This window comes from Bombyx mandarina, chromosome 16 (genome assembly GCF_030267445.1).
Source record: "Bombyx mandarina strain Sakado chromosome 16, ASM3026744v2".
Lineage (NCBI taxonomy): Eukaryota > Metazoa > Arthropoda > Insecta > Lepidoptera > Bombycidae > Bombyx > Bombyx mandarina.
This window is the reverse complement of record NC_143222.1, coordinates 12,844,757-12,862,840: the sequence shown is the minus strand read 5'-3', so window position 1 is coordinate 12,862,840 and position 18,084 is coordinate 12,844,757. Positions and strand designations below refer to the sequence as shown.

The following is an 18,084-nucleotide window of genomic DNA, read 5'->3' as shown; positions in this document are numbered from 1 at the left end:
CGGTTCCCTCTGTGTTTTGTACCGTATGTTCCATGGGGAGTGCTCTGAGGAATTATTCGAGATAATACCATCATCTGGTTTTTACAATTTTACCATCACCCCGCCCACCTGAGTAGAGTTCATCCATACTACTTGGAGCCACTAAGGTCATCCACAGTGCGTTTCCAGAGGTCATTTTTGCCACGTACCATCCGGCTATGGAATGAGCTCGCCTCCACGGTGTTTCCCGAGCGCTATGACACGTCCTTCTTCAAACGAGGCTTGTGGAGAGTATTAAGCGGTAGGCCCCTAGCATTGCTGAAGCCCATAGGTGACGGTAACCACTCACCATCAGGTGAGCCGTATGCTCGTCTGTCTACAAGGGCAATAAAAAAAATTAAAATAAAATAAAAGTTCAAACAGCTAATTTTTTTATTGTACAATGCATGCACTTTTTTACCTCACTGTACACAACTTAAACTAAAAGTATCAACTAAACTGGAAATAATGCTTAGGCGGTGAATCCTTAAGGAATGGGACGTCTATAAATTTAAAAGAAGGATTTATGAGCCAAAAGGAAACGTGGTTTTGCTATTGTTTCCTAATGTAAAGGGTAGGAGACTCGACAGTCCCGATTTTTTTTAATCCAGAATTCGTATTACGTTATTTATATAAAGGAAATAAATTGAAATTACTAGTGCGGTTGGGGCTTTTGTTACGTTTCTTTCACCGAGTGATAAAGCATTTCAATATGGTTAATTGATTTAACAAAGTACAGATTATCTTATCTTGGATTTTAAGGGCTGGACAAACAATGGCCGGTGACTCTTGGGATATTTAAATATGGAAGCGACTTTTAAATTCTTTTGTTAGCTGCATGACTTAAATTATAAACCAATAGTAAAACACGATTGCTTACTTGCTTAAATAATATAGATATAAAGAAAAACCTTTTTAGTTGAACAAAGATTTTTATTTGACAAGTTCACTCACCTGTCATTCAATGAAGAGAAATAATTCGATCCTTTAAAATTTAATAATATCGCTAAAAATATTAATTTAAATAGAAATATTCAGGGCTTTAAATGTTGTTTTCGTATTTATATTACAGAAGTAAAGTTTTTCATTGTCTGTAGTATTTGACATCTTCTTCTTCTATATATATATAAAAATTAATTGCTGTTCGTTAGTCTCGCTAAAACTCCAGAACGGCTCGACCGATTTGGCTAATATTGGTTTTGAATTATTTGTCGAAGTCCAGAGAAGGTTTAAAAGGTAGATAAATATGAAAATTCTCGGAATTAAATAAAGTTTAGGTCTTTTATGTATCGATTGAGGCACTACTAAGTCTGCCGGGTCAGCTAGTCATTATAATATAGATTTTAGAAAAACAAAAAACTATGGTAATTAATAATCGCTTCTATTCGTACACTAATATTCGTTTATCTTAAAAATTAACCTCCACAGCATCAAATCACTAACAAATCTCAATTAAAAAGTCGTTACGATGTCATTTCGAACCTTTTAGGGTTTATTGCTTTAATTAAAACTCCATGTCATAGACCGCTTTAAAACGACACGAAATTTCATTGCAAGAGCTTAAACATCTTTTAAGACGCCTTTAATGTCAGCCTCACGACAAGACCCGGGAAATTAAATAAAAGATAGTGTAAGTAGTTTGAGTTGCAAGTCCTCTATCTTCAATGTTCAATAATTACATTGTATCTAACTATTGTACATACACATTTGTCGCGTCGTACGCTAGCGCGTTCACGTAGGCGCGTTCATTTCGCAATTCGGGTTAATTACATCATTTACATAGGCCCCTAAGTTAAATTATAATTATCATTAAAACTTTGTCATTATAACGACGCCAGATAAGTTTCAAGATTATCTTTATTTAATTTTTTATTGCTTAGATGGGTGGACGAGCTCACAGCCCACCTGGTGTTAAGTGTTTACTGGAGCCCATAGATATCTACAAAGTAAATGCGCCACCCACCTTGAGATATAAGTCCTAAGGTCTCAAGTATAGTTACAACGGCTGCCCCACCCTTCAAACCGAAACGCAATACCTACTGCTTCACGGTGCATCGCTAGATACGAATGCACCGGACGTCTTATCCTTTAGGCCACGACGACATCAAGATTTACTACTAATTACATTGCGTTGCTCAATCAATGTGCTCAGTGCGAGTTTTGTAACGTTCTCGATCGAGTAAAAGTTAATTTAAATTTGTGTGGATTTGGAACAGCGCCCCTAGCGGCAAACGAAGTGAAGCTGTTTCAACTCCATACAAATTTAAGTTTAAAAAACTCGCACTAAGCACAGAGGTACGATATGAAGTACGTTTGATACTTTTACTGGTGGTAGGACCTCTTGTAGGTCAGCGCGGGTAGGTACCACCACCCTGCCTATTGTTGCCGTGAAGCAGTAGGTATTGCGTTTCGGTTTGAAGGGTGGGGCAGCCGTTGTAACTATATTTTTTTTTTTTTTTTTCCTACCTAAGCTGATAGCCCTAGCGGCTATGTCAGCGTAACCCTAACTTTAGTAGGTGAGCTCACGGGGCTCAAACCTGACGATGTTGCTAACACGAACCCTAGCAAGAGTCGTGCTTCGCAGAATCTACCACCGGATCGGAAACGCGACCCACTGAGAAGATCCGGCGAGAAACTCAGTGGGCTGTGTCTGAGAGTTAATTTACTCGTCGAGCCCTTCGTCGCAAGCGACGGGTTCGACGAGAACGGTGACCGGTGCTTGAATTACCTAAAAGCACCGTTAGTGGATCGGGTGGATCCGAGATGACGTGTTTTGGGCGACGTCGACTGCTTTCCATTCTGTCCGCAGGATCGGGAATGTAGTTACCGGCGGCCACGATGAGAGGGTTCTCGTGTCGTGCCGCTTTATCGAAGTGGCGCATGGACGCCGACTGCAGATACTTACTGATGGACTCTAAGTCCAGGTCGTCATGGAGGTCGACGTTCCTGACGAACCACGGGGCTCCGACGGCTATCCTGCAAAAACGGGATTGAATGATTTGAAAGGATTTTAAGTGTATGCGGGCCGCGTGAGCGAACACTATAGGTGCATAGGTCATGACGGGGCGTATGCAAGTTTTGTAGAGTGTCACCCTATTTCTAAGGGACATTTTACTTCGCCTACATATCATCGGGTAGAGACGTCCTAGAATGAAGGCGGCACGGTCGCGTACCGTCTTAATGTGGGGGCGGAATGTCATCCTACTGTCGAGGGTGACGCCTAAGTACTTGACCTTCGGGGCCCACGGTATGGGCTGGTCGAACATCGTGATTGGGCGAACGGCGGGGGCGGGGGTGTTGACGCGCCTAGTCGGGAGAGGGATGCTCAGCGTGGTGTTCGGAGGGCGACCCCTTTTGAAGAGCACCGCTGTGCTTTTCGTGGGGTTGATGTCGATGCGCCACTTCCGGAACCACTGTCCCATGGTGGTAGCTGCGGTCTGAAGTCGTCGATGAAGCAACGCCTTCTTCCTACACGAGTAGTAGATGGCGGTGTCATCGGCGAAGAGCGCCAGATGGGTCTCCGGAGACCGGGGTATATCGTTGATATACAAACTGAATAGTAACGGGGAGAGGGCGGAGCCTTGCGGGACTCCGGCTGTGACGTGACGGGGCCGGGAACGCGTTCCCTCGACTCGATATCGGAACGAACGGTTCGACAAGTAGTCTCGTATGATGAGCACGAGTCTGTCTGGCACTCCCATGTTATACAGTTTGTATATCAAACCGTTGTGCCAGACTTTGTCGAACGCCTTCGCTATATCGAAGAAGAGGGCTCCTGTCGGAATGGGTTGTAACTATACTGAGACCTTAGAACTTATATCTCAAGGTGGGTGGTGCATTTACGTTGTAGATGTCTATAGGCTCCAGTAACCACTTAACACCAGGTGGGCTGTGAGTTCGTCCACCCATCTAAGCAATAAAAAAAAACAGTTAAGATTTTAAGGAGGTTTGATGTTTTTGCTGCGTTTTTTTTTAATTTTTTTTTTTATTATATATCTACACGAGCATACGGCTCACCTGATGTTAACTGGTTATCGTCGCTCGTGTACGTCGGCAATGCCAGGGGCACAGCCAAATCGCTGCCTACCATAAAATCGATGGAATCGATTATCCGATGATATTCACTTCCTACCTGCGGGTATTGTATGCTTTTTTTCAATTCTCGTTGAAGGTTAGCATTGTTACGGTTTCCCCATTCTTCCCTGTATCAGTTAACAACAATATTACAAGATAATTTCATAGACAGAGAAGTCAATATATCCTAATACATGTCTCACTCAGTCTCATGCGCGTAGATAATGCCCTCTTACCTAGAGAGGTATTAAATTGAATTTAGGGAACGATTGGCCCCTTGGATCGGTCTGTCTTTTTGTAAGATGTTTTAAAATATTTGTCGGGTGGATATATACAAAAATGAAGCATTAGAATTTACGTGAAGTTAGGTCATCATTTTGGGAGCTTTAAAGCGTCTGCAAAGCAATTCGGCCGACGGAAAGTGTCTGGAAGTATTGGCGACTTATTTTTAAGGATATTGCCTAAAATGAGCCTCTGGGTCTGCGGAGGGACTTCGGTTCCCTCTGTATTTTATACCGTATGTTCCATGGGGAGTGCTCTGAGGAATTGTTCGAGATGATACCAGCATCTCGTTTTTACCATCGCACCGCCCGCCACCGGAGTAGAGTTCATCCATACTACCTGGAGCCGCTGCGGTCATCCACAGTGCGTTTCCAGAGATCTTTTTTGCCACGTACCATCCGGCTATGGAATGAGCTCCCCTCCACGGTGTTTCCCGAGCGCTATGACATGTCCTTCTTCAAACGAGGCTTGTGGAGAGTATTAAGCGGTAGGCAGCGGCTTGGCTCTGCCCCTTGCATTGCTGAAGTCCATGGGCGACGGTAACCACTCACCATCAGGTGGGCCGTATGCCCGTCTGCCTACAAAGGCAATAAAAAAAAAAAAAAAAAAAAAAATATGCGTAAAAATCAGCTTTCAGAATTTACGTGAATTTCGTAATGATTTTATTTTTCAGGTATCAGGTACCTAATCAGGGTTACAGCTAGCAGGTAGGCATGCGTTCTTAGTACCTACATACTAACACTACGCAATCGGCCACATTTCGTTCGTCAGAAAATACGTGACGTCTGGTGGCCCTGGGATCTTACTCTATAACAGTTCTCTTTCCTTTGGCTCGGTACTGTTAGAAGCGTATATTCAAAAATCCCGGATAGTTTTTAATTTGGTACACATTTTCACTTATTAGAAGCTATAGTTATAGGAATGACAAACTGTGTTGATTTGGAATTGTGCCCTACCTAAACAGTTGTATACCAAATGAAATATATGGAAAAGAGAAGTTTTTAGGCTCTTGCCGATTTTTTTAAGTGAAAAGTTGCTTATAATTTCCACACTGTTCTGCTTATTTTTGTATATAGGTATCCTGCCTATTTCTGCCGTGAAGAAGTAATGCGTTTCGGTTTGAAGGGTGGGGCAACCGTTGTAACTATACTGAGACCTTAGAACTTATATCTCAAGGTATGTGGCGGCATTTACGTTGTAGATGTCTATGGGCTCCGATAACCACTTAACACCAAATGGGCTGTGAAGTCGTCCACCCACCTATGCAATAACAAAAAAAAAATACTTAAATATAAAGTCGGTTTTCGAAAATAAATTATATTTACAAATCGCTTTTGCGTTATTTAAAAAAAACATCAAATAAATATTTCATCGGCCCCACAGTCTTGTCTACTTAGTAAACAAGATTGACAGGAATCGTAACTTCAAAACCAAAGCTATAATAGTACATTGTGCACCAAGGGAGAAAAGTCCAGCGTGTTTTATTTAATTTTACACGCGGGAGGAAATGTCTAACTTTTCTCCCGCGGTGCACATACCTACTATTTTTTCTCCTACGAGGCCGAAAGTTCGTGGAGTACCGAGCCGGGGTCCAGGAGCGAAGCCCTGGCCAGGGGTAGGGGGAGGGTTGGTCGTAGGTAGAAGAAAAAGAAAGTTTAATGCCTTAAACATAAGATCCCTTCCCACGCTGAACCTTTTAAAAATTCGAGTCTATTTACATACCTACATACAACTTTCACTTCACGTTTGTTTGCCTATTGAGGGCATAAGGGCGTAATGCATCATTCTTATCATAAAATTATAATTGTAAATAGACATGCTCTAACAAAAACCGACCTCAAATAGAAAAAAAAAAGATATTCCAAAACAAATTAACAGACACTAAAAGCTATAATCATCGAAATGGGTTGGCGTGATATTGAGTTATTCATCTATTTGTCGCGCACTGTTACTTATGCAGCGAAGTGTCAGCCTTCTAATAAAAAAAGAATCATCAAAATCGATTCACCCAGTCAAAAATTCAAGGTAACAAACATTAAAAAAAGTTTTGAAGTCGGTTAAAAATATAACGAACTACATTCTAATATTAATAGGAAAATTTTAGTATTCTTACTGACATAGACGATTGCATATAGCATTTTCTATCGAAGCGACAGCTCTCTAAAAACCGATAAAGTTTAATACGTAAAAACATATCCTATTACTAGAGTGCTTACTTAGTGCAAGTTTTTTACCGTTCTCGATAGCCTAAAAGTGAGCTCATATTCGTATGGAATGGGATCGTTTGCCTACGTTTGCCGCTAGGGGTGCTGTTCGAACTGCATACAAAGTTGGCTTAACTTTTATGCTATCGAGTACGTTAAAAAGCTCGCAATAAGCACATAGTAATAGACGTGTGAGCTGGCAGTCCTATTCAAGTTAAGCGCCTACCGAAGGGACTACAACGTAAGGTATTATTGGTCATGTTGAGATGTAATATGTAATTATTATTTTTCAATCCTTAGTAACCTTGAGAGGCTGTGCTAGTTCAGCGGACGTGTAATCTTAGGCTCTATTTTTTAAGTACAACGGCTGTCTAGCCTCAAAACTCCTGATAGTGTCGCGGTAAACAGGCAAGTTGGGCAATGTCGGTACCTACCCGCAGGGGCTTAGAACGTATCCCGCCAACAATACAATAATATTAATCATTGTTCACTTCAGCTCACTATAGCCCATACTACCTGGAGCCATTGCGTTCATCGACAGTGCGTTTCCAGAGATCTTTTCTGCCACGTACCATCCGGCTATGAAATGAACTCCCCTCCACGGTGTCTCCCGAGCGCTATGACATGTTCTTCAAACGAAGCGTTTGTGGAGAGTACTTAAAGGTAGGCAGCGGCTTGGCTCTCCCCCTGGCATTGCTGAAGTCCATGGGCGACTGTGGTGTGGTCTGGTCACGATAGATTAGAAGAGTTGAAATAATACGTCCATTTAGTTTGAAGGTCGGGTTTATTGTGTAAAAAGGTATAATTAGTTACAAGACAGTAGTGCTGAAGAAGCACTTTAAATAGGGCTGTTTACATACCTGAATGGTTACACACTACACGACGGTAACTAGTCACCACCAGGAGGTATGCTCGTCTGTCTACAAGGGCAATCAAACAAAATGCACGGATTCCGGTTTTGATAATTGTTATATCCGGTTTTGATATTTTGAAGTCATCGTGGCCTAACGGATAAGACGTCCGGTGCATTCGTGTTGAGCGATGCACCGGTGTTCGAATCCCGCAGGCGGGTACAAATTTTTCTAATGAAATACGTACTTAACATAATATGTTCACGATTTACTTCCACGGTGAAGGAATAACATCGTGCAATAAAAATCAAACCCGCAAAATTATAATTTGCGTAATTACTGGTGGTAGGACCTCTTGTGAGTCCGTACGGGTAGGTACCACCGCCCCGCCTATTTCTGCCGTGAAGCAGTAATGCGTTTCGGTTTGAAGGGTGGGGCAGCCGTTGTGACTATACTGAGATCTTAGAACTATATCTCAAGGTGTGTGGCGCATTTACGTTGTAGATGTCTATGGGGTCCAGTGACCACTTAACACCAGGTGGGCTGTGAGCTCGTCCACACAAGTAGGCAATAAAAAAAAAATCATTATACAATTGAAACATAAGCTCGTGTCACAACAAGAATAACGACATTCATATAGCAAAATAAAACCACAAAGTCCATATTCAATATAATTTTATTTACAAAAACAATAGCTTAGTATCTTATTATGTAATATAACCAAGTGCTTATATACATGAGCGAATATTCTAACAGCATTACTCAAAAGGATTTTAATAATTAAATAATCTATTATATTTTTCTATTCAATTAAAAATAATAAATTACTTTGGCAAGAATATGTTTACGTTTTAATTGTGTCGTAACAATATCCTTATACTGCGGTCCGGTATTCACGATTTTTCATACTAAACACATACACACGCCCACCTGATATTATGTGGTTCCCGGTGCCTTCCACACGAAAATTCCTAGTACGATCTACCGCCTGTATAATTCAGAAATATCAACCATGTTTACGTAACGATTTTATGTAATAATACATGCAATTTAATATATTTGATAAACTTAATGTTAGAACCTCAAAGGCGAAGATCCCAAGAAATAGACGCAAAAAAAATCTACATGCACTTAAACGTAAATAAAATTCATTTGCCTAGAAAAATATATTTTATTTTTATAAAAGTCCATATTTAGCGCAATGTATGTTCAAGACAGCTCGCAGTCAGGTTAATTGAAGACATGAGTGGATGAAGGGGTTAAGTACAATATTTAAGATTTTTGAGTTTTTACATTAAATGTAAGGTGTTATGTACTTATAAACCATATTAGACCATAAAACTCCGGGTTTAAAGGCTATTTTTACAAATTGCAAATGTGTACGAAGAAAAAGTACAAGTAAGAAAAGCTTGTTGCCCGTTTTCTCAAAATTAACAAATTGTATCATATATCCCCTTCATCCACTCATGTCTTCTATTGATTATTGATAACGGTAAGGGTTCAAGACTTCGGGCATACAGCATTAAGTATTACTTGAAAATGTTAAAATTTTATTCCTATAGTGTTTAAAAAAAAAACAAATTACAGTTGACCTCATTAAAGAAAAAGATTAAGCTAATCACAGAGCAATTATTACTTATTATGTCCGTTACACTTGAATCTTAAAGGGATAACAGATTACATCAGTATTATTGTTAACAAGACAAAGTTAAGAACGAGGATCGAAAAATATTATCATCACTGCACTGCATATCACCAATTTGCATTACGTGCAATGTAACAATTACACGTAGGCTGAGCCGCGAGGTCAACGGCCTCGAGCACGCGATGTTCACGGGACGAACTTATTAAAGTGATAATGATTTCTTATTTGAATAAATAAATATCTTTTCGTTAATTTTTTTTTATTGCTTATATGGTTGGAGTCCATGGACATCTACAACGTATATGCGCCACCTACCTTGAGATATAAGTTCTAAGATCTCAGACAACAGCTGCCCCAACCTTCAAACCGAAACGCATTACTGATTCACGGCAGAAATAGGTTGGTAGTACCTACCCGTGCGGACTCACAAGACGTCCTACCACCAGCTAATTAAATTATAATTTTACGAATTTGATTTTTATTACATGATGTTATTCCTTCACCGTGGAAGTCAATCGTGAACATTTGTCAAGTACGTATTTCATTAGAAAAATTGGTACTTCCCTGCTGGTTTATCTTCCAACAGTAATCTGCTGCAGTTTTAGCGTCAGAAACTATACTTTTACAGCCCATATAGCATCTCCCATATCAAAAACATGTGTATGTGTTTAACCAAAGAAATTCATAAGCTAATGTTACACTTCTGTTAAAATATTCACTCATGTTACTAAATGGCGGAACGTATAACAGATCATGTCTTCTTGTATTCAATTCTTTCAACTTTGACTTCATCACCGAGGAGCTTGTAAACGTAAGTGACCACTGTCGAACTCTGAATGTCCATCAGCACAAACGATGGAGTAGGATCCCTGGAAGAATAGAAAATATGTGATTTAGAATTATGAAAAACTATCTATCTCTCTTATTATAGAGAGATTATGCTTTAATGCACACCAAAATAAGATTAAAATTGAAAATCAATTCACGCTATTCAACTTCAACCTTATTCAAATTCCCAAAAACATACAACAGGTGTGTATTGGTGCACTAAGAGATCTATCAGAACAGATCAAAACTTTAAATATATTAATAAATAATAAGAAAAATATATATACATACATACATACAATACACCTACACTACTTCCAAATAATATTAAATCACTATATCACTTACATACCAATATATATTAATTTAAAACAACAAAGTTTGCAAACATGTGAAATAAGTATAAACAAAAAGCTCAAAGAAGATAAAATAATGGTTCATAATTATTTTAATGCAGTTAGTTCTTTATTAGTAGTATAATCTGGTACAAAAAGAAGAACAGTCATTATTCATAACATAATTGAAAATTATTTTTTTTTTTTTTTTTTTAATCTTTATTTAAGGAGTTTATTCACTTAGTGAATATGTCACTCCATTGTGCAACAAAAGATAGTAACAAAAAATTATATAAAAAATAAAGAAAACTGTTATCGTCTCTGAAGGCCCACCAACACTATTTTATAAAGGGACTTAGCCATTTCGGATTCCGGAAAGGCTAATACGCAATTTACACCTCCAACTTGTCGAAAATCTGTATGTTTTGCAAAGAATTGTTGTCTCAAATCATCATTTCGCGCACACTCCATCATAATGTGAAAAGCGTCTTCCACTACGTCACAAACTGAACATTTGGGATCAGGAGCCTTCCCCATTAAATGAGCAAATTTATTGAGTGGGATGTGCCCGGAACGAAGTCTGAAAACAGTCACTAGGGTGGTTCTACTAAGGTTACAAGAATCAAACCATGGCGTTTTCCATGGTAGACTTTGAATTGTTTTGTACCACACGCCTTTTTCCAAAGACCTTTCATCGAAATATACCTTCCATAGACGATAACATTCCTCTCTTACTAAGTTGACACAATCGGTATAATTAGGAACTATGTTCAATGGTACACCATCACTAGAAGCTTCCTTAGCTAACTTATCCACCCTTTCGTTACCACACAAACCGATGTGAGAAGGTATCCATTGCAATATCACTTCTTTACCGTTCGCTTTTAAGTTATTTATCTGCTCGATAATTGTATAAGCAACTGGATTGCCCCTAACACCATAAACGCATCGATTTAAGTGTTGCAGCGAACTACGAGAATCGGTAAGTATTACAAACTTGTCAGAGTCCACTGAGCTAGCATATGATATAGATTCTAAAATGGCTAGTAGTTCTATGTGCATAATTGACACTCGTACATCTGAGATAATATTGAATTTCGTACAATTTCCGGTTTGTGGGTCAAATATAGCAGCTCCCATATTTAGATTATTTTCTATTGATCCATCTGTATACAAATGGTAGTAGGATGAATAGTGGTTCTCTAGATGACGTACGCAGCTGTTACGTAACATAAAATGGTTATAACTACGCTTAGGCTCATTTATTCCTTCAATGTTAAGTTTAATTAGGTCGCATAGGTTGTATGCACTGATCCATAATCTTAAAGCGAACATTCCTAACTGATCTCTACAGTGGATGACTATGTTGCGGAAACTGTTATGAATACAAACTAGCAGTGGTGTCTTTTTGTCTTTCCAATATCTAGAAGACATAAGGGAATTGAGTTGGTCTAATAGTACAATAGAAGTGTTGCCTGTTATTGATTTAGATTTAAGCCATAATTTTCCAGCTAGATATCTTCTACGAGTCTGAAGAGGTGGTAAACAAAGTTCGCTCTCCATAACATGTATTGGAGTACTCTTAACAAAGCCTCCTATAATGCGCATTGCCTGATTTTGAATTTTACTGAGTTTAACTAAATTTGAATCACAGCTGTTATCATAGAAACAACTTGCATAATCTAGACGGCTTCGTATGATTGATATATATAGCCTGCGAAGATGAGCAGGGTGGACTCCCCATCCCGACCCCGCCAACACTTTAAAAACGTTAAGAAATTTACAAACATTTTGATAAAGTTCATTTATGTGCTTATTCCATCTCAGAGATCTATCCATCCACAAACCAAGGTATTTAAAACTATCTACTTCGCTCAGTGGTGTACCATTTACTAAAATATTTGCTTGTAATACCTTCCGGCCTTTTCTAAAAACACATATTTTACTTTTTGTAGCAGAAATGTTAAGGCCCAATTCATCTAGATTTTTTATTACAAGGTTGAGAGATCTTTGCAGACGGTTTCTAGCCGTATTCATATCGCTGTCTGTTACATAGAGGACAAAGTCATCAGCATATTGGGCTACACATATGTCTTGAATAATATGACAAATTTTGTAAGTTGCTACGTTAAACAATAGAGGTGATAAAGGATCGCCTTGAGCTAAACCTCGTCCTGTATGTCTGCTAATGTACGAGTCATCAGTTTTGATTTTTAAAACCCGTAGGCTTAGAAATTTCCACAAATATAAACAGAATTTTGCCCCTACCCCAAGACCATCTAGTTTATTAAGTAAAGCATTGATTTCAACATTATTATAAGCGTTATCCAGGTCGAGAAAACAAGCCATGGTGAAATTGTCTCTAGAAAAACCAATCTGAACTCTTGAAACCATTCGGCTTAAAACATCTAGACAAGACCTTGATTTACGAAAACCTACTGTTTCATTAGAGAAAATGTTATTTTTTTCCAGAAACCATTCCAATCTTCTACATAAAATTAGATGAAACACTTTGCACACGCATGACATAAGAGAAATAGGTCGCAAAGAAGAAGCGGAGGACGGATCACGACCTGGTTTTGGAATCGGAAAAATATAAATCTCACACCATTGATCAGGAATAATGCCTCCAAAGATAAAGCTATTGTACAAAGAGAGCAGTATTTGTTTGCCTTTAAGAGGTAATCGCTTAATCATAGAAAATGATATATCATCCCATCCAGGGGCGGTATCTTTTGATTTTATATTTACCTCTAACTCATTTAAAGTAATTGGAACCTCTAAGAAAGGATTCGATGAAACGAATATAGGTTGACATGATTGAACAAACAGAGGACACAAATTATTAAGTAGCGCTTCGGCCTTAGTTGGGTCAACGTAAGCTCTCTCTGATTTGTATCCCTTCAGCCATTTCATTTTGCTCCACAACTCACTCGTATGTGAAACTTCATTTAAGGAATCACAGAATTCGTGCCAATGTTCTCCAGAAGCTTTCCTTAAAAGTTTTTGTGATTCCCTAATACAGTCATTTAAAATGATCAAATTTGACGGAATAGGATTTTTCCTAAAAGTAGCAAGCGCGCGTCTACGTAAAGCAATAGATTTAGATATATTTGGATTCCAATAAGGTTTTGGGGCAAACTTAGCACAAGGATCTGTGCAAACCTTAATAGATGGGATACACTTATCTGCCGCTTTATTGATCGTGTCAATAAATAAATTATAACCAGTAAAAGGATCATCCGGAAGAGTAAATTCAGCGAAAGAGTCCGTTAACAGGCTACTATATTCTGTCCAATTGGCTGCTTTAAAATTTCGTTTTTTAAAAGAATTTGAAGAACAACGAAATGCTGATGAAATTTTAATACACAGGTGGTCGCTTCCTAAAGTCTCATTTGATACTTGCCAATTAAATTTGAAAGCTATATCTGGAGAGGCGAAAGATATATCAGGGCTACTACATTGTAAATTTCCAGCTACCAATTTAATGCGTGTGTGACTACCATCATTTAGAGAAATTAAATTGCATTCGTTTACAATGTCAAACAGTTGAGACCCTCTGCTATCTGTCTTATATGACCAGGTCAGGTGGTGGGCATTAAAGTCCCCCAAAATTAAAGTGTTACTGGTAAATTGGGAAAAGATAGCTTCCCAATCTCTACGGGTTGTACGTACCGATTGTGGGCAGTAAATTCCAATAATACTTTCTAGATAATTACAATTAAATAGCCTAACAGAAATAATTTCTATCCCAGACTTTATGTTAGTTTGTATTAATTGTGATCTAATGGATTTGTGACAAAAAATTGAGACACCGCCGTAACCATCGCACCGATCTTTTCTAAAAATATTGTAACCACTAACTCTTAATTCGCTTTGTGGCTCCAACCAACATTCACTAACAACAGCGACATGAATTTTTTCTTGATTTAAAAGATGTTTGAAATCTAGAAGCTTGGGCCTCAAACTTTGTGCATTCCACTGAATTAGTTTAAAATTAATTATTTTGTCAGATCCGTTAGCCATTGATAGAATCGAAAATTAAAGTAAACCACTTTTTAAACGTTGATGCATCTGGTAAATTAATTAACATTACATTAATCGTCCAGTCTAATAGATAATTGATACATAGTTTGAATTTAACACTCCAAGGCTTATTACTGCAAAATACTACCTCTTTAAGTTTGTACAGAACCTCCATGTTGATTGAAAATTTAATTGTGTTTATTTGCATGACCAGTTAAGGTTGCCATTAGAGGTAGGATTCTCTCGCCTCTGAATCAAGGAGCAATATTGTTGGCCATTAGTGCTGTGGTAATAGCAGAGGCTTGGCAGAAAACACTTTTATTGAAGATTTTTTTTGACTCAGTTGGCAGACAAGCATCTAGCATTCAGACCACTTAATGCTGAGAGGATCACTCATGGGCGTCGGCAATGCCATGGGCACAGGCAAGATGCTGCCTATCAATAAAGATCAGACATAAAATTCTAAGTCTAACTATAGTGATTGAAGCACACATTGATCAGTGCATAAAAAATAATGTATTTATGAATTGTAATTTTTTAATCGCCATTATAGACAAACAAGCGTACGACTCAGCTGATGGCATGGGGCCATCGTCATTCATATACAACACTAATACCAGCAGCACAGTCAAGCTGCTAGATTAAGGTATTTTTCTTTCTAAGTCTCAGTTTTGTAGTACAATGTAATAAAAACATGAACATTTATAGATATGTTTTTGAGCACAGTTGCAACACTCGATATGAATGCACCAGGTATCTTATCCTTTAGGCTATGATGACTTCTGAATATGCTGTATAATGCAAGGACCATAATTACCTGTATAAAGGGCTGTATCCTCCAGTAGCTGAACCAGGATTGATATAGAACTTATTCTCATGTTCATAAGCCTCAAAGCGATGTGTGTGTCCTGATATCAGGATGTCCACATCCAGCTGCCTCTGTATCAAAGCCAGAGACTCTTCATCACCCCAAGGGACTACCTGGTGTCCATGGATCAGTCCAATGCGGAACTGCCCAACTGTGACGACTTTCTGCTCTGGATATGTCGCATTCTGAGAGGTATTTATAATTTTATTGTTACTAAGTGCTTGTATGATGTTAGTGCTATATAGTTAGGAAATTTATATCAACTTTTAAGTAAATATACTCTATTATGGTTAATGTCAATTTATAATTTAATTTTACGATTTTAGCTCAGATTATCAATGAGTTTCATTCGGACTATACAAATTTTGTGGTGAAGTATAGAAACTGTGCTATGTTCTGACTTTCTAAGCTTTGTATGGGTAGTGATGTGTATGAACCATTAAATATCTATGGTTCTTACTAGGCCAGATGAACTGACATCACTAAAAATTAGACAAGAGCAATTACAAGTTAGTGTTGCCTATGTCCAGCAGTGGGCAGATAAAGGCTGATGATGATGATGATGATGTTGCCTTGTGGTGGTAGTGCCCAGACTAGTAGTAATTACTATACATATCTCATTCCTAGTTACTGTGCTGGTATGGTTGTGTGCCCACTGAGGTTAGTAGTTGGTAGCCCCATCCTATTTTTTATAAACTAACTTTTACAAAAAGCCTGAAGAACTTAATTGACTCATGAGTTAATAAATAAATAAATCCAATGAAAGCTCACACTTACAAATAGACTTTTATTAAGATATACCAGTCACTCATCCCAATGAAACACCTAACCTAAAATGATTTCAGCAGATTATCTGACTGTAATCATCAAGGCCAAGATAATCTCTGTATATAAAAATGAATTGCTGTTCGTTAATCTCGCTAAAACTCGAGAATGGCTGGACCGATTTGGCTAATTTTGGTCTTGAATTATTTGTGGAAGTCCAGTGAAGGTTTAAAAGGTAGATAATATGAAAATGCTCGGGATTAAATAAAAATAACAATTTTGTTTTTCCTTTTGTTTGTTTTATGTTTATACAAAAGTTTAGATCTTTTATTTATTGATTGAGGCACTACGAAGTCTGCCAGGTCAGCTAGTATGTTAATCAATAAAAGAAAAAAAAAGTGTTATTATACCTCATCAAAATCTCCCCTAACAACATGCACATCACTGGCCAAAGTCTTCAAATAATCATAGGAGTCTTTTGTACATAAGTTTCCAGTACACAATATATGCTGTATCCTTCCAGGTAGTAGCAACTTCTTGAACTTAGCTGGCAAGCTGCTGCATCTGTGAGGAATGTGAAGATCCCCGAGGACAAGTACCAACTGGAAATTACAAGGAAATCAATGTTATTTGATTTTACAGTTTACTCGTAAACCATTTTGCAGTTGGTTTGTTTGAAAAAATGTTAATATAACAGATTTCTTAACATTATTATTACACTTTTGTCTAGTAGACAGAAATAAACTTGAGTTAGTCATTTACAAATATATTTTTTAAATTACTTAAGACTTGTATAAACGGAGACAAATTACATTTAGAATGTTACTACATTAAATTGTTATACAATTTACAATTTATAAAATTGTGCAATGTTATAACTAATTTATTAGAAGAATTTGTATATTTTGTATAAGTAATTGCAATAAAAAGAATTTCTTAAAAGTTGTGAATGATTTATTGTGTTTTGTACATAAATATTAGAATTAATGATTGTAAATGATTTCTTAGGTGGCATAGAAATTTGAATGTCGGTTAGGTGGACAGATTTAGAATCCATGAAGAATTACAAAAAGAGCAAAGGTACCTATTATTTATTGTACCTACATTGAATTTTTGCACTAACTCAAGTGAACTGTGTTTATTTCTAAATACGCAAAATTCCGCAAATTTTATGTTTTGTCATTATTTAAACGATTGGAAACGAGCTTTTAGATGCTGTACCACTTAAAATTTTGTGGGCGTTTTCGAAGCAATTATGTACATTCATTATATTACTCACCATTTTGTATGGTATATTTGTACGCTTATACAGTTAAATCCGGCTGTATACTACCGTAAATTATGACTGTAAACTACTGTAAAGTAATAATTTTTAATAATATCACAGATTAATGTTTTATTAGAATATTTTTAAGAATGTAGTAAGCTGTACGTAAAATGGGGCGATTAGGGACAAATTCCAACTTTATGAGCAATTTTAAGGTAGTTGTTGATGTATATAATGCTATATCAGGATCAAAATGATTGAGTCTTGGGGGCATCTTTATTGTCTAATTTAAAATTATGCAACTAGCATTCCAGTTTAAGCAAAAAATGCAAAAATAGGTGTGATCCCTATTTACCCGAAAATTGCGGTTAATTGGGACGAAATGAGAAATTTCCTAGGGTTGGCACTACTTTTATTTTTATATATAGTTTTTTTTTTTTTTTTTTTTTTTTATATAATGGCAATCTGCTGCTACTTTCAGCAATTTCTGCCAGTGTCGTGTTATGGCTACACATGGAACATTGTCGAGCTATTTAAATACACTTTTTATTATGAAAAGTATCCCATTTTGGAAATAATAATGTTGCCTGGGACTAACACAAATTTAATGTTACTATAAACTTACATATTATAATAAAGATTATGTACAGAGAATAATGCACTACATATAATTATAATTTTATAGAGTTAGTAGTTATAAACTTAATAAAAGCATTTATAATACGGGAGTCTGGGAATAGTGAGAGGAGGTGACGGACATTTACCGGCCGTTGAATTTTCAGTTCGCTAATAACTTGGTCCCATATGAGTGAGTTGTTCAAGCGACAATTGAGGAAAATGTGATCTATACTGCCGTCGTCCAAACCACATTCACACAACGAATTGTCACGTATTCTAATTTTATGTAGAAATACCGGAGAA

The 18,084-nt window shown here is 37.4% G+C and overlaps 1 protein-coding gene across 1 annotated transcript; it reads right to left on the bottom strand.

Annotated features, from left to right (window-relative positions):
• Positions 1-8,087: 8,087 nt before the first annotated feature.
• Positions 8,088-17,326, bottom strand: Vps29 (vacuolar protein sorting 29). Its single transcript, XM_028171016.2, has 4 exons — positions 17,176-17,326; positions 16,307-16,498; positions 15,081-15,316; positions 8,088-9,943 (listed from the first exon to the last, which is right to left on the bottom strand). Exons 1-4 carry the CDS (start codon positions 17,176-17,178, stop codon positions 9,826-9,828), a joined length of 549 nt encoding a protein of 182 aa, XP_028026817.1. The 5' UTR covers positions 17,179-17,326; the 3' UTR covers positions 8,088-9,825.
• Between the last annotated feature and the right edge of the window lie 758 nt (positions 17,327-18,084).